Source organism: Danio rerio, chromosome 10 (assembly GCF_049306965.1).
Source record: "Danio rerio strain Tuebingen ecotype United States chromosome 10, GRCz12tu, whole genome shotgun sequence".
NCBI classification, from domain to species: Eukaryota; Metazoa; Chordata; class Actinopteri; order Cypriniformes; family Danionidae; genus Danio; species Danio rerio.
The window spans coordinates 8,654,153-8,679,162 of NC_133185.1; the positions used below are offsets into that span (position 1 = coordinate 8,654,153).

A 25,010-nucleotide genomic window follows, 5' to 3' on the forward strand; every position below is an offset into this window, starting at 1 on the left:
TACGTTTCAATGTATTTTTGCCCATCCCTGGCGGTTTCAATAATAAAAGTATACTAACAAAAGTAAAAGCGCATTTTAGTTGGTATTTTGGGACCTGGAATATGCTTTGGGGCCCCAAATCACAAATTTCAAGACGTTGTTTTCAGTGTGTTGCAATGTTAGACACACAATTCAAAATTGATGGGTTTCATCATCCTACTTTTCGTTTAATTTACGTTTGCAACTTCATAGTTCGGTCACTAGATGGTGAAAAAGTCAAGTAAAGTGTGAGGGTCCGTTTTCTGTTCCACAGCAACTCTTGCTCTCGGGACAGACGTAAATAAGACTCGAGTTTAGGACCCTGAGGCGTGTTTCTTTAACGCTTAATGTGCAGCAAACCATCACGCTGATGTGAAATCAGTTACTGGGTTTATTACAGACCTGATACGGAACTTCGCAGTCATTTTCGCAGTGAGCAAACAGCGGCAGCAGCAGCAATGAGAGAACAACATTTCAAGGATAATTTCTGGGTAAGATTTTCTTGTTTTGGTCAAGCCGTGCAGTCATTGCTTAGTAAAAATATAAATCAGATACTGTTTAATTTGTGTTATACTAAATAATTTCAAACGTACTCTGATTTCACATATATTTAACAACCTTTAAAACTGTTTTAGTTTGAGGTCGACCGTCTGTCACATAACGAAACAACATTGATTTCCTTAAGGGAAGTGAAGTTCAGACAACCAAACAGTTTTTAAAATAATACATTGAAAAATAATAGAAAAATAATATGCTGGAAGTCTTACAATGAATTTTGTCTCCTTGTTTTTGACTATTGCCAATTTCAGTCTGGGAACGTGTCAGACTTTATTTGGCAAGCAGGCAATAAGGTGCAATTTAGTATTGTTTTTGTTAGCTTTATTTTGGTATGCATTTTATGTTGACTGTGGCTTTGGGTATGATGCTATGTCTGCCCCTCAGACCCATAAATTACAGAGACTGATGTGTAATGATAGTCAACAGTCCAAACCACCGTGTTCTGAAGGATACAGTGGTGAATTTGTGATAATCCATATAGCTTTGTGTTGAATATCGAGGTTGGCAAACACTTGAAACATTTGTTGATGTATTTCTGTGTATTGTTGGTACAGAACACCGATATCACCTCTACGGCTGGATATGACACCATCATCCAGCACTTGAATGATGGCAAGAGGACCTGTAAGGAAATCGAAGACTTCATGAAAGCCAGGTGAGATATTGACTAGAATCACAAGACACTTTTCTTTTCACCTTAAACTATTTACATCCCTTAGCTATAAAATCTTGAAAACCTTATTTAGTGTATTTGCGTATAGCTTCAGGGAAATTACAGTAATTGAATTCATAAAAAAGGAGGAAAAATTGCCTCATGGCTAGCATTGTTGCAAGATTTCCTGTTGTTCATGTGAATAGGATTTACAGTTTTAATTTTTCTCATGAGCTACTGTTTTGTCAAGGAGTTACAGAAACAAATTCTGAAGATTAACGTCAACATGCTATCAAAATGGACAACTTAATGTTAAGCCATTTTTAGTATTTTTTAAATACCCCACATAAATACTATAGTAATTATAGTAAATACTATAGGGTGTCATGTTGTATTGTGAAGTATATGAATTCATCTGTTGTCTGCTATGGTAATTATACAACTATATTAATAAAAACAAATGATTCACTATTGTGGTTTTCCACTATGTAGGGTATTATACTGCAGCACACCACACCACAGTTTACTGTAGTAAAATGTGTATTACAGTTATTACAGTTTATCAGTTCTCTATAGTTAATACTATAGTTTGCCCTAGCAATTATTAACAAAGTGTTGTAAATACTACAGTATAATACACTTTACTACAGTATGGTTAAAACAGTAGTATTTCCAATAAATGTCTATATAACTTTTTATTAAATATAAAAAATTTAAAAGCATTGACTTTTGCCTTTTAAGCCTTAAGGAGTGTTTCTCCAACAAGAAAAATCTGAACAAAATGATGTATAATATAATATTTTATAATCTAATCTAGTCTTATATAATATAATATAATATAATATAATATAATATAATATAATATGGTAAAATATAATAAAAATATGGTCATTTTATCTTGATAGTGTCACCGTCACGATCACCAGCGATCTAGCCTACAAGCGATCCAGACACACAGCTGAAGCTTATGATTGACTCATTACTTGGACTATGTATACACCTAACATTCTCTCACACTAGGCTGAGTCTTGTGTACTGGTATCCTGTCGCATTATGAAGTGCTAATCCTGTCTAGTTCTACTGTGTTTTGATCCTAGACTTGTTTTCCGTTATTGATTCTTTGACGCCTGTACTGACCATTCGCCTGTTTTTGACTATGATATTGCATTACCGAGTGGTGGACAAAGAGAGGCTTCATGAAACACTGAAACAGTCGAAGCAAATGTATCGAAGTTTCGAAATGTCTCTACAGTGACACCTAGTGGTCATTTTTAATATATTGCTCTGGAACAACTTCAGCAAAGTAACAGTTAAGCAAATTGAGGTATCAAACCCCACGTTGCAGAGTTGAAGTGTCAAGTGATTTAGTGAAGCGGTGAGAGTTCCTGTCTAGCATGCCGAAATAATGGGTTTAAATCCAGGGTGATGCAGCTATAGATATTAGTTCCTAAATGCTCTGTTCTTGTAACGTGTTTTGTTTTAACACTGGTCTGACATCTACACGGACACTTTGTGAATAAATGTGTCTTGTTTTGGTCATAAAAAAGTAACATTATTAAAATACATCAAGTCACAATTTCAAAATATTTGTACAAGTCGGAATTCGAACTCAGGCTATTTGCAGACACACGAATGGTCCACTAGGCTTCATGAGATAATTTTTTTTGACCCTGTCAGTCAAACAGAAATTCGGCAGGTCTCGAAACGCCTATGAAATGACCGATGCTTTGAATCGCTTAAGTCACATGACCTGGTGTTTCGAAACACTTTAGTCACGTGACCTGATTGTTTTTAATCACCCTATGCACGTGACCTGGGTGTTTTGGATCATGCTTCATTGCAGTATTTTGAAACACTTGCGCTTCGAGATCTCAACACTGTCGAAACGTCAGTTTCACTTCAGCCATCCATATCACTTGCCTGATTTTGACTATGATCTTAGATTACCTTTATGCTCCTGTTTGCTACCTGTTTGACCATTGCCTGCCTGACTACTCCTAATAATAAACTGCACAGGGATCCTCAACTCTGTTGTCCAGCATCCTATAGTGACAGTCACATAGTTATGTAAATCTTGCAAAAAAAATAAAGGTTAACTTAAAGTTGTTTCCGAATATTAAACTGGGGTAGAGTTTAAACTTCAAAAATGTGATAATATTTCTTTTATGTAAAAATCATAAAACAAATACTTGATATACCTGAAAAACTCAGTATACATGGTTCATCACATTAGTTATTTTTTGATTATATTAAAATTGTATTTAAGCAAACATATGGACAAACTCATCTGTATCATTAGCATCAGTATAATAATATAAAGCATTAATTCAAAATATGAAAACATACTTTTCAGAGCTGCTATAGAAGAAAAATATGCCAAGGAGCTGCTGGGGTTGTCAAAAAAAGTGTGTGGACACAGTGAAATGAAGTAAGTACTGACGTCTAATTACAGTTAAAGTAAAACCAAAATTCTTCAGAACTAACTGAAAGCATTGTAAAGGTGCATTATTGTGTCTTTGGGTTTTTGTATTACACTGTAAAATGTTACTTTAACTTATTTTTATAAGTTTATCATGTTTCTACTTATACAAAGTTTTACTAAATGTTTAGCCTTTTTTATTTGATGAAAATTAAGATTACTAGAAAGGATAATTTCATTGAAAAAAAAATATGAAGGTTTAGTTTACCAAAAATTACTTACTCTCATGTCGTTCCAAACCCCTGAGACCTTAATTAAACAAATTTTTTTATTTTTGAATGATTTTACTTTTTAAACCAGCAAGATATTTTTTTACAGTTTAGATGCGTTTTTGAAAAGTTTGGTGTACATACTTTATTATGAATTGATAAGCATTGTTCTTTTAGTTTTCACATTATTCTTTTTTTTTTCAACATGACCTTGAGGATCCTGTTCTGGTTTTATTATGGTCTTTAAAACAAAGCACATACCAGTATTAGTATTAGTAAAATCAACTAAAATATTAGAAGGGAAAAAAACAACAGAATTAGAAAAATAATATATCTAAATTATGAGATATATCAAATAAAAAATTGTTTAATATATCTATTAATATAAAATAAAAATTATTTATATTAAAAATTATAAAAAACAAAAAAATAATTGGGGGGGGGCTAATAAATTTGGCTTCAACAACTGTATATATAAGCTGTATAAAATATACACATACATTGTCATAACAAACACTGTCATATTTGCATTTAAAATGACAACTGAGCGAATGATACTTAATAACAGTTGTCATAAGCATGCATAATATGTCATTTTCATTGATGTGTGATCTCATGATTATGAAGGTTTCCTAACTTATGAACGCCCTCTACAAGTAAAGTATTACCAGGCCCGGTCATTCATTTTCAGTAATCAGGTTTAAAAAGAGGAACTTGAGCTATATAAAAGACATTTCTGGACAAAGCTAGTAAACTATTACCAAGAAATGACCTTACAGTGATGTAAAAATAATTGAATTTCTTTAGAAATGTTCTAGTCAGGTCCTTGCAATCGCCTGCAACAAGTTGGTCAAGCACCACATTCACTTATTAGTTTGTGGTCTTGTTTTTTAGATTTTAACTGCTTGATTTGTTTAGCCAGAAAGTCATGACCCCATGATTTGCTAATGTTGTGTTGTCCTGGTTAGATAATGTCCTCTTTATAAAGATGACAATGGAACATGTAGCGCTGATCTGTTTGACTTCTGATCAATTCAAAGATAAACACCCTCTGTGTTGGTCACATGTCTGTAGTTGGTTTGTGGTTAATGCTTTTCCTCTTGACATGAGGTGTAAAAAAAAAACGTTTACTGTAGCTTGTGCTAGTCAATGCTGTCAGCAAATGGTTTTATTGCCAAAGTGGACTTCAGTTCAGCATTCACTCATCTAAATTTTGTCTGTTTTTAGCACGTTGAAACGATCCCTTGATGTTTTCAAATTACGTAAGTAAACACTGCAAGCATTTAAAGGGATAGTTCACCCAAAAATGAAAACTCTGTCATCATTTACTGTTTTTTAGACGTGTATGCATTTCATTTTTCTGTTGAACCTCAAATAATAAATGATAAATAATAAATTCTGTTGAACCTCAAATGATAAATGTTGGAAAAAACAGCCATTGGCTTCCATTGTGTTTATGTGTTCCTACTATGGATTTCAATGGCTGCCTTTCATAAACATTCTCCAGAATATTTTGTTTTGTGTTCAACAGAAGAAAGAAATGTATGAAAATGTAGAACCACTCGAGTGATTAAATGATGAGGAAACGTTTATTTTTGGATGTTAATGAATAATTGCAGTTTATTGTTCTGTTGCATTCCTGTAATTTTAATTTACATGTTTAGAAACCGAAAACATGAGTTTATCTCATCTGCATTTGGCCCAAACTATGAGGGAGGAAGCCAAAAAATTAGAAGACTTCAGAGAGAAACAGAAAGAGGCCCGGAAAAAGGTAAGAGCATTTCATACCTTTTTAATTGATTTAAAGTGTGTTATTTGTACTTCAGCAAATGGAAAGGCTTTTTATATCAGAAGAATATTGTCTGTTAGCAGTCTTGTTCATTAAATAGCCACACTTTTGGTCTTACTTGAAAGCTTGTGATTAAAACAGGAAATTGTTGGTAACATAGGCTCATTTTGAAAACGTACACCTCTATATATTTCTGGAGAGTGTGAATCATGTAGCTCGAGCTATGTATGACGTCTTAAAAGCGAACGCTATGGGGTGGTATGATGCTGCCTGTTTCTTCTTGCGCTACCAGCTGCCCACTTACCTCCGTGTGGACGGCATTTCATTTCTGGTAATGGTTTATTCAGTGGCTCGCCACGTACGTCGGCAGACTTAAGATGCAGAGAGGAGTTGACCGCAATGACAGGGTTCGAGTCTGGTGCAGATCAGTTCCAAAAAGCAGGTAAAACAAAAAATAAAATAGAACGTGGTAAGCTCTGAAAATTTGGAAAAATTAGGTGGGGACTTTTTTTTTTCTGGATTGCTTTTGGAAACACTGTCGATTGGGTTTAGGAAAGGCAGTGGCCGGGTCAATTTGTGCTTTTGAAAACACTGTCGATTGGGTTCAGGAAAATGGGTGGATGGGGGATATCGGTCGATCAGTCAGTCAGTCGACAGCAGCTTCTGGTGGATTTAGGCGTGAACAGCAGGTGCAAATGGCACTCGGGAGAGGAAATTGAGATCTGAAAAAGTGTACGCAGCGGCCTCTGGCAGATTCGCAAAAACAAAAATAGCAAAAATCCATACCTCCTGGGACGTATTTGCCGCTCTCCAGAAATGTACACAGGGGTACATATCAAGAATGAGCCTTGGTTAGGAAATTAGTGTCTAAAGCAGGGTCAATAACCCCTTTCCTGGAGAGCTACTTTTCTGCAGATTTCAGTTGCAATCAAACACACTTGTCTGTAATTATCAAGTGCTGCCTAACCTGCATGTCCTAATTAACGGGTTCAGGTGTTTGATCAGGGTTGGAGATGAATTCTGCAGGACGGTAGCTCTCCAGGAACAGCGTTTTTGACCCCTGGTCCAGAGTCATGAAAACAAGTTCAATGCCTTTAAAACACACACATTTTAGGTTCTTGGTACCTAAAATGACAGATTTTATGGTGTTTTTTCTTACAATTTGCAGCAATATTTACGACATATCTGTCTCTAAAGATTTAGAGTGCTGAATTATATTTAGATGAATTGTAGTCTGTACTTGTTATGATCATTAGCGATCTAGCTCTTGCAGATAGCTGGAGAACACTCCTTGTCATTCACCTGAACTACACATCTACCCTTGTACTACATATCCTACATCATGCCCCTCTGTTGCACACCAGTTTCAGATCTCCTCCTGATTACACACACAGCTGAAGCTAATCAGAACTTGTTAAATAGACTATAGACACTTCAGTCAGACACACATCTACTATACTGATGCTGCGGTCACACTAGAGTTTGTGCTTGCTAAAGTCCCATTTACTACTATGAAAATATAATTCCTTTGCATTTGTTTATCTATATAAGTGAAACTAAGCTGCTTTTTGTTTTGTATTTTCTCACTAAAAATCTGACGGGTAATTACAAGTTTGATGTATTTCCTCAAATAATGAAAATACAAACCACACTATTTCTTTCATGTTTAGTCCAGATTAAAACAAAACAAACATTTGAAACTAAATACTACATATGATGGTTATGTAACCTGTTAATGAAAATGATTCCTTTTAGTTTGTGTGTGAGAGGCATCTGTTGAGGCATCTGCAATTGATACAGTAGACATACACTAGTTCAAACAGACTTTAGCTGAATGCGCATTGTGATAACACTTGAGCCAAATGCAGGAAATATATCATGCAAAAGACAAGTGGTCTAGTGTAAGTGTCAGGACAGGCTTATTCTGTCAACTATAGTGTGACAATTAGTGCACGACAAGTGCGTGTCATTGGGTAATGAAAATCTCTTCTCACTTGCAGTCCTTATGGTCACTTAAACCAAATACAAGAAGAATATGGTGTAAGAAGACAAATGGTGAAGTGTGAGCTCATTTGGTTGACAATAGTATGGCCATTAGTAGGTGGTTTAAAGCGAAGAAGAATATGAAAATCAGACAAAAAGACAAAGGTGGAAGACTTACTCACCTTACTCAGACAGTTGAATCAGAAACAGTGGAGAAATACAACTAGTAGTCAATTTTTGGATTGAATCTATAAAAACAAATGTAATGTAGATTTGTGGCATGGCAAGAGTGGATATGTGGAGTTCCCCTTCGGGGGGAACTTCAGCACTATAAGTGGATTTGATTTGTAAAATCCACGCATTGGGAGGTTCGGTTCAGAAGCTACTCGTCTGAAAGAGTATTGAACGGGCCAATTAAGAATGAATTGGCAGCGCAAGCCTGCGCAGGTGAGCGGCATAAGCAATCAACTGAGTATATAAGCTCACCTGGCGCCAGCAGACGCTATCCTTTTCGCTTCAGAGACTTTCTGATCGAGTCGATGAGGGTTCCTCCTGCTGTGACCAGCGATTCTGAGCGAACGAGAGCATTCTCCCGGTCCAGAGTGTGTACACGCAGTGGCAGACGGTCGAGCTGGGTTTCTCCCTTGCCTGGCGTTCTTTGGGTCCGGTCCTCCAGAGCGGTGCGTATAAAGTTGCAAACTTCACAGAAAGAGCAACACAGTCGTGCAGCACGTCCTTATCAGGACGGCGCTCCGACTGTGCGTTTCTGGATGCGGTGGTTTCCTGTCCTCGGATGATGGGCGCGGGCATTGCGTTACATGTCTGGGGGTCCAGCATGTTAATGCGCTGCTCGCGGGCAGTTCATGTCGTCATTGCGATGCCATGACTGTTGCGCAAGATCGCGGTTAGCCTTTGCAAAAGGGTGAACCACCCCAGTTGTCCCCTGCTCTGCAGCGGGCACTCGGGCAGATCTGAGGGTTTCAGCGAGAGATAATCCGTCGCCCACGGGCCCGCGGACCTCCCGCTCCTCTAAGCGCTCCATCCAAGCTTCGGGCGGGGGAAGCGATCCGTCTAACAGATGGTAGCCCTTACGCCCGATGACACCGGAGACCAGATGTCCACCGCGGCATCGGAGGGTGGGCTTTCATTGTCCGATGATGATCCAGACCCGCTCGCCCCCTTCGGGCTGGTGAGCGCTGTCACTACGGATCCTGAAACGGACATGTTAGCCGTGCTTTCCCGGGCTGCTTCGGCCGTGGGTTGGAGATGGTTTATCCCCCAGCTCCGCGGCCGGACCGACTAGAGGGGCGTTCCCTTCTTCCCGGAGGTGCACAGTAGGCTCACGCGGCCTTGTAAAGCACTTTTTTCTGCTCGTGCTGCGTGTTCCTCCACCCTAACCACTCTTGACGGTGAAACAGCCAGGGGGTATGTGGCGATTCCTCAGGTTGAGTGCGCGATGGCGGTAAATCCGCGCGGCGCCTCTTCTTGGCAGGGTCCGCCTCGTCTCCCATCCAAAGCCTGTAAGTTATCTACCTCCCTCGGAGCTAGAGCTTACATAGCTGCGGGCCAGGCTGCTTCCGCCTTGCATGCGATAGCCACCTACCAGCGCTACCAAGCGCAGGCGCTGGCCGAGCTGCACGAGGGTGGGTCCAACCCAGGCTTACGAGCTTCGCACCGCCGCCGACTTAGCTCTTCGGACTACTGAGTCCGCTGCGTGTGCGTTGGGGAGGACGATGTCCACATTAGTGGTCCAGGAGCGCCACCCCTGGCTGATATGCGCAAAGTCGACAAAGTCCGCTTTCTTGACTTCCCCATATCCCCAGCCAGGTTCGGCGACACTGTCTGTGAATTCACCCAGGAATTCAAGGCGGTGAGAGAGCAGTTGGTGGGTGATGTCTTATCGGCGGTCCGTAGCCCGCTCCGCCCGCCGTGCCATTCATACCTGCTCCTCGCCGAAGGCGCCCGCCTACGAGAGCTGCTCCGCCCCCGCACACGCCTCAGGCGAAGCGAGCGCGTCGGGCACCTCGGAAGCAGGCAGCCCCCCTGCCCAGAACGCCGCTAAGTCCGGCAACGGACCGCGAAGCGCCCCTGGGACAGGCCATCTGGAGAAGAGGGAACTTGCTCTTTCCCCGCTGGAGGGCGGGGCCCCATTTCCAACGGCACTTTTTACTGCCATGAAAACATTATGAAAGGGCACTTTTCACTTCCCCAGATGTGACAGCCCGAAATCTGCCAGTCTGGGACGCTATGCTTTCTAGCTTGCAGATTCGGTGCGTTTCGCCAGTGGCTCACGAGCGCTGGGAGGACGGTCTCCTTTCTCCCACCCCTCGAGCCTCCCCTCCGGAGCTCGGGTTTGGAGTGAGAGCAAATATCTCACCTCCAGCTTTTCCGTGGGACCCGCGAGCTTCCCGGATCAGCACACCCACTCCGCGCTGCCCCACTGCTGGTACGTCAGCGATTGTAGCGATGAGTCCATTAGCGAGAGCTCTGCCTGCCTGGTTAGCGCGGGCCAGCTCTTCGCGGTGGCTCATACGCACAATCAGACTCGGCTATGCGATTCAGTTCGCGAAACGGCCCCCCAAGTCACGGGTGTGTATTCACCAGGGTCAGCCCCCTGTCCGCCCCTGTCTTGCGAGAGGAGATTGCTGTCCTCCTGGCGAAGGATGCAATCGAGCCGCTCCCTCCAGCCGAGATGGAGGGTGGGTTTTACAGCCCACGCTTCATCGTGCCCAAAAAGAGCGGTGGGTCACGGCCAATCCTAGATCTGCGCGTTTTGAACCGCTGCCTGCACAAGCTGCCGTTCAGAATGCTCACGCAGAAGCGCATCCTCCGGTGCGTTCGTCCTCTGGGTTGGTCTGCAGCATTAGACCTGATGGACGCGTATTTCCATGTCTCCACTCTTCCTCGCCACCGACAGTTTCTGCGGTTTGCGTTTGAAGGTCGAGCTTGGCAATACAAAGCCCTCCCCTTCGGGCTCTCTCTGTCTCCGCGGGTCCTCACCAAGCCCGCGGAGGGTGCCTCAGCGCCCCTTCGGCTCGCGGGCATCTGCATACTCAATTTCTTTACGACTGGCTGATTTTTGCCCTCTCTCGGAGCAGTTGATTATGCACAGAGACAAAGTGCTCTGGCACTTCCACCTGTGGGGGTTTCAGGTCAACCGAGAAAAGAGCAAACTCGCCCCCGTGCAGAGGATCTCTTCTCTCGGGCTGGAGCTGGACTCGGTCACCATGGCAGCGCGCCTCTCCGGAGAGCGCGCTCAGCTGATGCTGTACTGTCTGAGAGAGCTCGACAGTAAAATAGTGGTCCCACTGAAACTATTTCAGAGGCTCCTGGGGCATATGGCATCCGCAGCCGCTTCATGCCGCTCGGATTATTCTATATGAGACCACTTCAGCACTGGCTTCACGATCGAGTCCCCAGACGCGCATGGCACGCGCGCGCACACCGAGTCTCTGTTACTGCGCTGTGTCGCCGCGCCCTCAGCCCTTGGAGCGACCCCTCGTTCCTACAGGCCTGGGTGTCTCTAGAACAGGCGTCCAGTCTTGTTGTCGTTTCAGCAGACACTTCCAACACGGGCTGGGGGGCTGTGCGTTGCGGGCATGCGGCTGCGGACCTGTGGAAAGGTACCCAGTTGCATTGGCATATCGCCTGGAGCTGTTGGCAGTGTTCCTCGCTCTCCACCGTTTTTTTCCGGTGCTGGAGCGGCAACACGTGCTGGTCAGGACGGACAGTACGGCGGCGGTGGCGTATATCAGCCGTATAGGGGGTATGCGCTCTCGCCGCATGTCTCAGCTCGCCCGCCGTCTGCTCCTCTGGAGTCATCCGCGGCTGAAATCGCTGCACACCATTCATATTAAGGCAAGCTCAACCGTGCAGCCGATGCGCTCTCACGGCAGCCTTGCGTCCTGGAGAATGGAGACTCCACCCCGAGTCTGTTCAGCTGATATGGGCGCGATTCGGGGAAGCCCAGATCGATCTGTTGCTTCCCCCGATATCGCTCATTGCTAGTTGTTCTTTCCCTGACCGAGTGCTCTCGGCACGGATGCACTGGCTTACAGCTGGCCTCGGGGCACGCGCAAATACGCGTTTCCCCCAGTGAGCCTGCTCGCGCAGTTACTGTGCAAGGTCAGGAAGAGGACGAGGAACAGGTTGCTGGTTGCGCCCCTCTGGCTCAACCGGACCTGGATGTCAGAGCTCTCCCTCGCGATAGCCCTCCCCTGGCAGTCCCTTCGAGAGAGCACCTACTCTCTCAGGGACAGGAGCACCACCTGGCACCCTCGCCGATCTTTAAAGAGATTTTAGACGCGAGGAAGACTTAGGTAACCTCCGATTGCGGTGGCTAATACCGTCACTCGGGCTAGAGCCCCCTCCCCGAGCGCGCCTATGCCCTGACGTGGAGTCTATTCACTGAATGGTGTGTCTCTCGCTGAGAAGACCCCCGTAATTTGCCAGATCAGCGTTGTGCTTTCTTTACGCCGAGAGAAGCTGGAGAGCAGGCTGTCGCCCTCCACACTCAAGGTTACGTGGCTGCCATCTCCGCTCTCATAACGCGGTGGCTGGCAGCACCGTGGGAACGCATAACCTCATCATCCGGTTCCTCAGGGGCGTTAAGCGAATTAATCCATCCCGCCCCCTCTCATGCCCTCTTAGGATCTCGCCCTCGCTACACAAGCCGCGTCAGATCCCTTCGATCCTCGACTCAGTATCTTTCTGTCCCTGAAGACAGCTCTGCTGGTCGCGTTGATATCGATTAGAGGGTCGGGGACCCGGAGGCATTTTTCGGTCAGTGACTCGTGCCTGTAATTGGGCTGGCTTCTCTCACGTCCTGAGACCCCGCCCGCGATATGTGCCCAAGGTTCCTACCACTCCGTTTTAATACGAGGTAGTGAGCCTGCAAGCGCTGCCCTCGGAGGAGGCAGACCCAGCCCTTCTTTATTGTCCAGTTCGCGTTTTGCGTATTATCCGGACCGCACTCAGAGTTTAGATCATCTGAGCAGCTCTTCGTCTGTTATAACGGTCGGCAGCAGGGAAGTGCCGTACCGAAATAAGTTCCCACTAGATGGATGCCTTTCTTTCACTATCAGAGCCGAGATAAGCCGCGTCCCCCGAGAGCGCGTGCGCACTCCACTCGGAGTTTCGCATCCTCTCGAGCGCGCGCACGCGGCGCCCCTCTAACAGACTTCTGTAGAGCTGCGGGCTGGGTGACACCCAACACATTTGCAAGGTTTTACAATCTGCGAGTGGAGCCGGTTTCCTCAAGGGTATTAGGTAACCCTTGGTGATTGAGGAAACAATTCGGTAGGGTGTTGAAACACGCTTGCTGCGCCATTTTCCCTAACACGGAGATACGTGCGCCTTTTTATCTGTCAGTAAAGTTCCCCGTCAGGTGAGCCCTGCAGATTCCTCCGTGGCCCCCAGCACTGACTCAGCGGAGGAGTCACTTGCTGGCCCACTACGTTGTAGGTCTGCCCGCTGGTCAGCCCGCGTTTTGGGTAAAGGTGCCTGCTATGCGTGGTCCCCACTAGGCGATCCCATATGCTTATTCAGCCACGGTTAAGTCCCCCCCCCTGGGCGGACCCGTGTCTTCCCTCCCCGCTAACCACGCTTTTGCTATGCGTACTCCCCCTTTTTAGGGCTAGTCCATATGTAAATTCTGCCATCTATCCCCCCTTGGGTAACGGATGGCCTCCGCAGCGTCCTCCCTATCGGGATTGCACGCTTCCCAACGTACTGTCGTATTTTCCTAGAATTATCTAGATGCTCACGACTTCCCAAAAAATATATCTAAATCCGTAAAACTTCTGTTGAAGTAGGATAAATTAGGGCCAGGGACACGTTGGAGGACCGCGCCCCCCATGATGCGGGTGCGTCACGCTTGCTTGACTATCTCCTCATCGGGGGTGTTGGTAAGGTGCAGTCATTATGGCGCTTTCAATGGGCTCCCAATGCGTGGATTTTACAAATCAAATCCACTTATAGTGCTGAAGTTCCCCCCGAAGGGGAACGTTCGAGGTTACTAAAGTAACCCTTCGTTCCCCGAGGAGGGGAACGGAAGCACTATACTCCGTCGCCATAATGACTGTCCCTTAGCTGTTGAAAGTCTCTTCAGCTTAAAAAGGATAGCGTCTGCTGGCGCCAGGTGAGCTTATATACTCAGTTGATTGCTTATGCCGCTCACCTGCGCAGGCTTGCGCTGCCAATTCATTCTTAATTGGCCCGTTCAATACTCTTTCAGACGAGTAGCTTCTGAACCGAACCTCCCAATGCGTGGATTTTACAAATCAAATCCACTTATAGTGCTTCCGTTCCCCTCCTCGGGGAACGAAGGGTTACTTTAGTAACCTCGAACGTTTTCTGCACAGGCTCATTGGAAATGCAGTTTTTTAAAATAAATTCTGTCATTAAACATGATTATTTTAAAAGTAAGCTGAATTAATGCCAAGAGATGGGCTGAGTAAAAGCACTACAATCGGTCAACAACCTCAGAGCTCACAAGAGGCCGGTTTATCAGGTATTGTTCAAAATCAGTTTCCCTACACTGTAAACCCTAATAAGTTGACTACTTTAAGGAAATCGTTTGCCTCAGTTCGTTACAAAGTCGTAGGTTTGCACTTGACATTGAAATATATATACATACAGTTGAAGTCAGTATTATTAGCCCCCTTTTGATTTTTTTCTTCTTTTTTAAATATTATCCAAATTATTTTTAATAGAGCAAGGAAATTTTCACAGCATATCTGATAATATTTTTTCTTCTGGAGAAAGTATTATTTGTTTTATTTCGGCTACAATAAAAGCAGTTATTAATTTTTTTAAAAACATTTTTGGGACAATATTATTAGCCCCTTTAAGCAATTTTTTTTTCGATAGTCTACAGAACAAACCATCGTTTTACAATAACTTGCCTAATTACCCTAACCTACATAGTTAACCTAATTAACCTAGTCAAGCCTTTAAATGTCACTTTAAGCTGTATAGAAGTGTCTTAAAAAATATCAAGTAAAATATTATTTACTGTCATCATGACAAATATAAAACAAATCAGTTATTAGAAATGAGTTTTTAAAACTATTATGATTAGGAATGTGCTGAAACAATCTTCCCTCCATTAAACAGAAACTGGCTAATAATTCTGACTTCAACTGTATATATATATATATATATATATATATATATATATATATATATATATATATATATATATATATATATATATATATATATATATATATATATATATATATGCATTTATTCTTGAGGATATAAAATACAGCTGAAGTCAGTTAAAGCATCTATTTAAAGTTATATACTTGCCTAATTACTCTAACCTACCTAGTTAAACCTTTAAATGTCACTTTAAGCTATAGAATTGTCTTTAAAAACATCTAGTCAAATATTATTTACTGCCATCATGGCAAAGATAAAATAAATCAGTTATTAGAGATGAGTTATGAAAACTATTATGATTAGAAATGTGTTGAAAAAATCTTCTCTCCGTTGAACAGAAATTGGGGAAAAAAATAAACAAGGGGGATAATAACTCAGGGGGGTTAATAATTCTGATTTATATATACATGCTGTTACTGTTTATTTAACTGCTATTAAAATATATTAATAATTAATCCTCTCTTAATAGAATTTATTAGGTTTTAGGCTTATAGCCAAGGGGTTCGGGTGGCTTGAAAGACCAAAAGTTGGATTAGTAATATTTTTGAATTTTTCTTATTATTCAAATGGACCAATGAGAACGTGATTTTACCCTTTCTGTGTGTCTAGGCTAATGTTGACAGCACAATTTTTTTTTTTAAAAGTGGATTTTATGATTGGCAGGGACATTTCTATGATCAGTGGATATTGGTGGGTGGTTCATAACATCTAATTTTTACGAGGTGGATCGTTAGCCCAGCGCTCAACACACACATACACTACGGACAATTTTACTTATCCAACTCACCTATAGCGCATGTCTTTGGAAACCGGAGCACCCGTAAGAAACCATGCAAACACGGGGAAAACATGCAAACTCCACACAGAAATGCCAACTGGCCCAGCCGGAACTTGATCCAGCGACCTTCTTGCTGTGAGGTGACAGCGCTACCCATTGTGCCAATTTAATGATCTTACTTACTTTTAAACTGCTGCTGCGCATTAGCAAAATTCAGCATCACAAGCAAAATGACCACTTTGTGTCATATAACATGTATCGACCAATCAAGGGTGCGTTTCCGAAAACTATCATAAGCCAACTAAAGTTACAAGTTCCCTCATTACAAACATAGTTCGTTAAATTGGTGTTTCCCAAATCCATCGTTCCAACGAACATTCCGCAAGCTGCATCGCAAACTTGTATGCTTGCAACTGTACCTCTGGAGCTGTGGTTATAAACAATTCCTGCCTGTGTTCTGGTCCCTTGTTATCCCCTCTATGCCCTATTTATTTAGAACATTCTAACATTTAAACTTGGAATTATTTTTAAAAAAGCATTATAGTCATGACTCTTAGGTGTAATTTGCTTCAAAGCATTTTTACAGTTCAGTCTTAGCGATCTTCCTGTTTACAGCTGCTTTCCCTTAGCAGTTCACATTGAAAACATTGATGTCATTTTGAACACAGCTATGGCTCTTGAGTCATGACGAAAGCTATAGATGACCAATTATTTAAAAGCGTATTTTGTGTTATGTCTCCAAAACTTGTGAAAACTAGAAACATAGCATACATTAATGCTTTTTTTGTTCAACATGGGCTTGTTGAACATTTCTGCAGTAGTTTGCATGTGTCAAATTGTGAAAGTAGACTTTAAAAAAAAAACAATAACCTACTTAATATTATTATTTATAATAATAATAAAATCTTCATCATATTCATCATCATTAATATCGTTATTAAAGTAGGATTTTTTCATTTTCTGATAAATAATAAATATTAAATTTCATTTCTTAATAAATAGCCTCATTATTTATTTATTTATTTACATGATTCATATATGAGATTAGAATACGTGTTAGCTTTTGTAAGTGATTTTAGAATAGAATATGTAATATTCTTAATAATATTTGTAAAGAAAAAACAGGCTCTATATGTGCCATTTATATATATTTAAATTAATATGGAAAATGCATGTTTTTACCAAAACTAATATTGTTTTTTTTTTATGTGTGTGTGTGTAAAGAAATATAATTTGCACAAATAAATTATCGGGTTCTTCTCTAAAGAAGTAGTTACTCCACCCTGTTTAGAGCATCAGTATGGGCGTCTTACGTTATAACTAATGTGGTTCAAACAATGGATCTGCGACAGAGAAACTATGGGTTTTGGGGAAACACTTGTCAATACATTGTTCTTTTCCCAAACAATGCATCGCACTATGATAGTTCAGCCGCGAGTTATGTTGTTGTTTGATAAACGCACCCCAGCATGGTTGTCAAGGCAGAATTTTATACGCAACCAATCATTTTAAACAACAGTATTTAAAAATGTAAGTTAAACACACCAGTTTAATTTTTGATGCCAAAACTTGGTATTTTGTGAAGTTATATTAACTTAAAATTTTTATTAATGCCAACAGCAGGGTTTGCAGTGTATAGAAATATAAGATGAATGAAGAATTAGCAGAATATTAGTACTTAGTGTTAGACTAGGTTTAGCGTTAAGCTGACTTTTACTGGAAAGTTGTTAAGGGACTACTTTTGCAGTGAATTAAAAAACAAGTGTAAATGGACACTAAGGCAATAGTCTACTCTAAAACTATAGTGGCTGCAAAGTTATTGATAACAGAATGAAAACCATAGAAACCACCAATATAAAGGTGTATATCCAGTTACTATTAACTTAATCGCTAAATAACATTTGCTTTAGAGTTGAAAGGAAGTGGCAGTTTTGTCTAACACCTCAAGACACATATTTATTTAGGTTAACATGCCTGTTGCTTGTTGAACGCCTCCCAATTTCAGAGTCTTTTTAGAGTTGACCAAATCAGATATATCCAATCTGGTTTTAGGTGAGGTTTAGCGGTTATAGTTTGGTATAGGTCAAGGCTATTGGTCTCACAATAAACTCAATATAACTATTTTACACTTAGAATTCAATACAGAGTTTGTGATATGCTCAGAGCTTCAGGGTAGTTTATTCTACATGAGGTGGTTTGCGTAATTCACTTGTTGAAGATTAATAGATGAAGTTATCAGAAATATATTGAATTAAAACATATTTATAAGAGTGAAATAAACCCTGCTGATTTAGTGGAAGTTTGAGAAGGAAGCTGAACGAAAATTGCCCTAAATGGTCAGTCAACTGAGTTTAATAGTTTATGTAGGTTCACAAAGAGAGCACAAAAATGATTTAAAGTTTGTTTGTTATTAACTGACAATTCAAGATTATATGAATATCTAATAATTATAATGGTTAATGATTAATTAATTGAATACATTCATTCATTAATTCACTTTCCTTTGGCTTAGTCTCTTTATTTATCAGGGGTTGTCACAGCGGAATGAACCACCAACTTATCCAGCATATGTTTTACACAGTGGATGCCCTTCCAGCTGCAACCCAGTACTGGAAAAATGTGTTTAATACAAATAAAACGCATAATTATCAGATACACCTACACTGAGATGCTTTATTACATCAGACATGTAAAAATGGCTCAAGTGTTAGTTTGTGTTCTCTAACCCAGAATAAAACCTGCTCCAGAGATGCAGGAACCATGATAGTTAAACCTGCTCAACACCAAACCACCTTCTTGAACCCAAAACCACACTTTTATCTGAGCAAAATCTGAAAGTGGTTTTGTGTAACAGATCTCTCAAAAACAGCTGACAGGGTACAATTAATGGCACTTGCAAACTTTTTAAGAGCCTATAATAAAAAATATGCACCGGCTAAAATATATAAAATGATGTAATAGTAGGAATTAGGTAGTTCTTGACTTGCTATTGGTGAAAAACAAACTGATAGCCCCTCTCAAACTCACACCGTTGGTTGAGTCATTGGTGTTGCTATGCTGGAACACTAAAAAAAACCACACAATGTTTCAGTCGCATGAGCTATTTTCAGAAGAGAAAGAATCTATTTTAATAATGTAAAAATATGTACGTCAGTTTCTTATAGTACATTATAAATAAATTCATGTTAAATAAACAAAATGCTGTGTTTTTTTTTCAGGTAGAACAGCAAATGGATGCTCTTCATAAACAGAAAGCCGCTCAATATAAGAAAACAGCTGAGGTAAGTGTAACTGAATAATGTATAGTACTGTTTTAAATCAGGGGTGCGTTTTCCAAACAATGACATAACTAGCGGCTGATCTAGTACGATGCATCATTTGGTGTTTTTTTTTTTACTTTCCAAAAAATCTAAAATTGTATTACACACAATGTTATGTTATAATGTTAATATTATATTATGTATACACTCACCAGCCACTTTATTAGATATACCTTACTAGTATTAGGTTGGACCTCCTTTTGCCATCAGTGCTTCTTTAATCCTTCGTGGAATAGATTTAGCAAGGTACTGGAAATATTCCTCAGAGATTTTGGTTATATTGACATGATAGCATCACGCAGTTGCTGCAGATTTGGCAGCTGCACATCCATGATGCCAACCTACTAGGGATGTAACGGTATCAGAATTTCACGGTACGGTAATACCTCGGTATGAATGTCACGGTACGGTATTTATTGAATCATTTACAGGAAAAACAAAACTTTTGAAAATACTCCAAAAAAGTGCCAAAAATGTCAATGACATACAAATTAGTCATCTATCTGTAAGCTTTGAAACAGGAACTTCAATTTTAATAACAAAAAAATATTAAACTATGTAAAAGAAATTAAGTTTCAATTTAGTATTGTTGAAAACTCATCAATTCAACATTTAATCACTCACTCACTCACTTAGATAGAGATGGGTTTTAAGGAAAATTATCAAATAACTATAATCTGGTAAAAGCTGGTATCTCTGGGTATTTACAATGTCCCCTGCAACAGAAAAAACCCCTCTCATTTGGGACTGAGGTTTCTGGGAAGGAGAGATATGACTTGGCCCAGGTTGACAGCAGTGGGTAACGTTGTGCATTGTCTTTTCCCCACTTGAGAGGACAAGCCATGAGTGAGATAGAGGTCTCATGTCTGCATCAGTCTGAACAGTGTGCTGTGTTTCTGCAGTCCCCATGACTCTTATTAGTCGTATTCCCCAACTTGCAGGCATGTGCACGCATAGGGCTCAACCTGTGCAGTGCACATGCCCTTTTTAGTCTTGGATAGAAAGTTCCCTTCCAAAATGATCAAAAGTGCCCCCGCGACGCGACACACCCTCCGTCCCGCCCTTCAGTAGGCGCGCAACAACACCGCTCTTGAGTATGCGCGCTCAACCACAGCTGATCAGAACGCATGCAACAACACCGCTATTCAGTACACGCGCGACAACACACCTGATCAGAACGCGCGCGACAACACAGCTGATCAGAACGCGCGCGACAACACCACTATTCAGTACGCGTGCGGCGACAACACCCGCTTCAGGTTCGATCTTTTCCAGCTCTTTTTGATGCCCGCTTCTAGCAGCACACTCCATTTCCGCATTACTGTATCTGTAGCGACAACAGACCGCAAGGGATGATGGCCAAGCCTGGGCTGATGGGAATTGTAGTTTCCGCTACCTCCCGTTCGCTTCATTCGCCTGAGCAAATTTTCTCAGAAGACCTATAGTTTTACCGAGTCATGCCACTACGGTAATATAAAAAAAAATGTATATTGCGGTATGACGGTATTTACAATACCGTTACATCCCTACAACCTACCGTTACACCAAATCCCAAATGTGCTCTATTGGCTTGAGATCGTGTGACCTTCGAGGCCATTTGAGTACAGTGAACTTATTGTCATGTTCAAGAAACCAGTCTGAGATGATTTGTGCTATATGACATGGCACATTATCCTGCTGGAAGTAGCCATCAGAAGATGAGTACAATGTGGTCATAATGGGATGGACATGGTCAGCAACAATACTCAGGTAGGCTGTAGCGTTACCACGATGCTCAATTGGTACTAATGGGCCCAAAGTGTGCCAAGAAAATATACTCCACATCATTACATCACTACCACCAGCTTGAACTGTTGATATAAAGCAGGATGGATCGATGCTTTTATGTTGTTGAGGCCAAATTCTGACACTACCATCTAAACGTCCAGCAGAAATCAAGATTTATCAGACCAGGCAATTTTGGTGAGCCTGTGTGTACTGTAGCCTCAGTTTCCTGTTCTTAGCTGACAGTAGTGGTACCAGTCTTCTGCTGCTGTAACCCATCCGCCTCATGGTTGGACATGTTGTGCATTGAGAGATGCTCTTCTGCATAACTCGGTTGTAACCAGTGGTTATTTGAGTTACTGTTGCCTTTCTATCAGCTCGGACCAGCCCGGCCATTCTCCTCTGATGTCTGGCATCTACAAGCCATTTGCACCCACAGAACTGCAGCTCACTGGATATTTTCACTTTTTTGGACCATTCTCTTTAAACCCTAGAGACAATTGTGTGTGTAAATCCAAGTAGGGCAGCAGTTTGAAATACTTAGATCAGCCCGTCTGGCAGCAACCACCATGCCACGTTCAAAGTCACTTAAATCCACTTTCTTTCCCATTCTGATGCTCGGTTTAAACTGCAGCACATCGTCTTGATCATGTGTGCATGCCTGAATGCATTGCGTTGCTGCCATGTGATTGGCTGATTAGAAATTAGCTTTAACAAGCAGTCGGACAGGTGTACCTAATAAAGTGGACAGTGAGAGTAAATATGATGTTATTACATTTTTTACAATTTTTAACCAAATCATATGGCCAACTGTCATATGGTCTGACTTTCCCAAGCGTAGTTAATAAATTAAAGCTCTTATGAATTAAAAATAAATGATAAAATCGTTGATAAATACCTCAGGCTTAATTTTACAAGTGGCTATTTTAGGAAATTCCAATATTTTTTTTCTTTCATATATTTTTAAAAACAGGAACTTGATACATTATGTCACTGAAAGCCCTGTCCTCTGGTGTGACACTATGCTTATTTTAAATTGAGCAATTCCACAGAAAATGTTAATTAGTTGAAGGACCCCATTCGAGATCATGTGACTGAAGCCCCCCAGTGAAGCCAGTGAGGTGCACCTGTTAAATTTTTGTTTCAGAATCTTTTACAAATGTAACTATTTTTAATCCACTATTTAGCATATTTGGTGGTTCATTCCACTGTTGTGACCCATGATAAATAAGGGACTAATACGAAGGAAAATAAATTAATGAATTTCATATTAAATAGTCTCCAAAAGTGTCCAACAATGAAGATAACATGCTATTTATCTATTATTAAGAGTTGTTTTCTTATAATATTACATAGGACATATTTAAGGTACAATTCAGTGAAAATGATTTGCCAATGGAACGATGGATACAGGAAACACCAAACCGCTACTATGTTTGTAACGACGGATCTTGTGATTGGTTTTGGGAAATGAACCCCAGAGCGGTTGCTGTAATGCGTGGTTGAGAATGATGCCTACTTTTCTGTGCTTATTTTCTTTATGGGAAGTATATATATATATTCTGAAGCAGTGGCAGGAGGGAAGTGAATAAGTGCACCTGATTTTAGCTGTACAAAATGGGAAGTGGTCAGTGCCAAGCAGTATTGTTCATTAACAGCTTCTCTTAAAGACCTAAGTAAAAAATGAATGAAGTGGTACATTGGTTGGTAAATTAAGTGTTTCCCTTAATTTGAATATCATCAAGATGTCCCATGATGCATCAGTATTGCATTGTATAAACAAATACTTTACTGTATAGCACCTCAAATGTAGTTTTTTTATATACAGGATGTCTTTGGGGTCTTAAAAAGACTTAAATCGCAAAGAATTGCTTTCAAAGGTTTTAGATCCACTCAAATATTTGTCGGTCTTAAATCATTTTAAACGGGTGTTAATTTTCCAGTGTAAAATTACCTGATCAGGCAAACACCCACACAATCACTAACAACACATCTTAATATAACTTTTAACAAAAAAAAAATATTTACCATAATGGTTTAGTTATTTTACTTATAATAAAATTTGTTTAGAAGTTCAGTTTGTGTTTTTAGCTTCCTGAGGACACTGAGCTGGACAGGCTGTTGTGCGTACATTTAGTTTATTATAGTTTTTAAAACTTTTTTTATTTTAAAGAGCCCCTATTATGCATTATAAAAGGTCATATTTTGGTTTTAGGAGGCTCCAACAACTGGATATATGTTTGCAAGGTCAAAAAAACACTTTTATTGTCTTATAATATGCATGTATTTTTATCTATTTATCCCAACGACTCCCATATGATTCATTCTGCGATACACACATTGGCAAAAGTTGAATTATTTTAAAAATTGACCATGCTGCGAGTGTGAGGAACAGCTTATGGTGGCCATAGCAAAGACAAACAACAGAGGATCGCGAGTTCAGAAACACATTTAAATTGGTAAAGGAAGGAGCACTCATGGTGTTATCAACGTGGTTTTTGGTGCAATAAGTGAAAAACACATAAAGATTTTACCTGAGAGATACAGTACAAGCACTAATCTAATATAGATATGTGATTACATGTTGCGTGGGGTGATTACAAGTTACAACACACTATTAAATACATATTTTGCAAACTACAGAAAACGAGGCAACAATTTTAATCACACTTACATGTTATGATCTGGAGGAAGAAGAAACTGGTCCATATAAACTGTAACAGCTACTGACAAAGTCCCTGTCAAAGTCTGACAAAGTCCCATACATGAAAGTCTCTGCTGCTCATTCATTTAATAGCAAACGGCCGACGAATCCCATGTTGCAGCATAGGGTATTGTATCAATCATCAGAAAAATGACAGAACAAACACAGCTTTAGGTTGGCTTTACTGTGGTGTTGTTGTGAAAGTGAACTCAAACCCTTTATTCCCCGCAGCCAAATCTCCATCTGTCAGTGATCGCCAGCTTCGTGTCACAATCACAATTGTGTCGCATGATCCCTGAAAGGAAGGGCTCATTCATGTTTTACTGGATCCAGTACTACATATTTAGTGATTTACCGTATCGATGTCGATGCATTCAGACAAAAGATCCAAACCCAACACGATTCATTTATTTGACTCTGGGTCAGCTATTTCATTAAAGAATCAATAGTTTTAAACAGGGTGCATTTTCAGATTTAAACTTTAGCTGGATGTTTTCAGTCACTGTGTTACACATTGCATGGAAGGTCATTTTCAAAAACCCATTCAACCCGGGCTCATTGTGGAAACGTAGCCCCGCGGACGTTTCTGCGGACCGCCATTTACGTCCCGGGAGGTATGTATTCGAGCGGTTTTTGTTTTCGCGGATCCGCGAAGAGGCCGCTGTCTTTGGTGAGCCTTTTCTTTTTCGCGTCTTGGGCGCCTCTCGGGCGCGCCCGCGCTGTTCTCGCGCGAAAAGCCGCCGGATTGGCCGACTCAGCCGCCCTCCTCTTCCTCCTCCTCCTTCCTTAAACCTGAGCGATGGTTCGCAAAAGCCGTCCTGAAAAAAAACAAAAAACAAAAGCCCTCGTCTTCGATTTCGACCGTGTTTTCGGATCCCGCCGCGTTCTCGCCCTTATTTTTCGGATTCCATTTTTCGTCTTACCTGATTTCCGGAACCACTGTTCCCCGGACTCGATCCCGGTTGTCGTCCCCGCGGCCGGCTCCTCCTCCTCCTCCGGGGCCTCCGCTCCGCCGACGCAACGCTGTGAGCTAAGCGGACAAACTGGTTTCATCGGGAAAGCCCTCCACTCGGAGGCAAGCCGTCGGACGGCGAGCGCGAAGAGGAGGGGCGGAGCGGTGCCACACCGCCCCGCAGCGTTCGCTCGAAAAAAACTAAACGCGGCCTTACGTACCTCCGGCCACGTAAATCGCGGTCTCCAGAAACGTCCGCGGGGCTACGTTTCCAGAATGAGCTTGGGTTGAACCCATTATAAGGGCTCTTTAAAAAAGGTTATGTTAAAATAAAATTAATGTATACAACTAGGCTTTAATTGTTTTGAAACCTTATTTAATATATATTGTCAAGAAATAACTATATTATAATTATTTTGATGGGGGGTGGGGTGTGGTGGGGGAGAGAAATCTTTTTCAACTAGGCCATTAGAAAACAATTCCTTTTTTTATTGTGTATGTCTAAATTGTGTATGTCTAAAATCTTAGATATATCATTATAATGATCTTAAAAATGTCTTTAAAAGTCTTAAATTGAACCTTTTATTGATTATTGTTATTAAAATAAATGTAAAAATAAAATCAGTTAAGATATTAA

General features: G+C 41.1%; 1 protein-coding gene across 3 annotated transcripts in view; it reads left to right on the plus strand.

Moving 5' to 3' along the window:
- Positions 1–437: 437 nt before the first annotated feature.
- Positions 438–25,010, plus strand: part of pstpip2 (proline-serine-threonine phosphatase interacting protein 2) — a 42,039-nt gene continuing 17,466 nt past the window's right edge. Inside the window, exons 1-6 of one of the 3 annotated variants that reach the window (XM_009305134.5) lie at positions 438–509; positions 1,131–1,231; positions 3,582–3,656; positions 5,144–5,178; positions 5,581–5,687; positions 18,852–18,914. In XM_009305134.5, the coding sequence (XP_009303409.1) occupies positions 477–509; positions 1,131–1,231; positions 3,582–3,656; positions 5,144–5,178; positions 5,581–5,687; positions 18,852–18,914 (414 nt within the window). In that variant the 5' untranslated portion in view covers positions 438–476. Of the gene's footprint in view, positions 510–1,130; positions 1,232–3,581; positions 3,657–5,143; positions 5,179–5,580; positions 5,688–18,697; positions 18,779–18,851; positions 18,915–20,663; positions 23,228–25,010 lie in introns of those variants that run through there. The other 2 variants (XM_073914423.1, XM_073914424.1) reach the window with 2 other exon arrangements.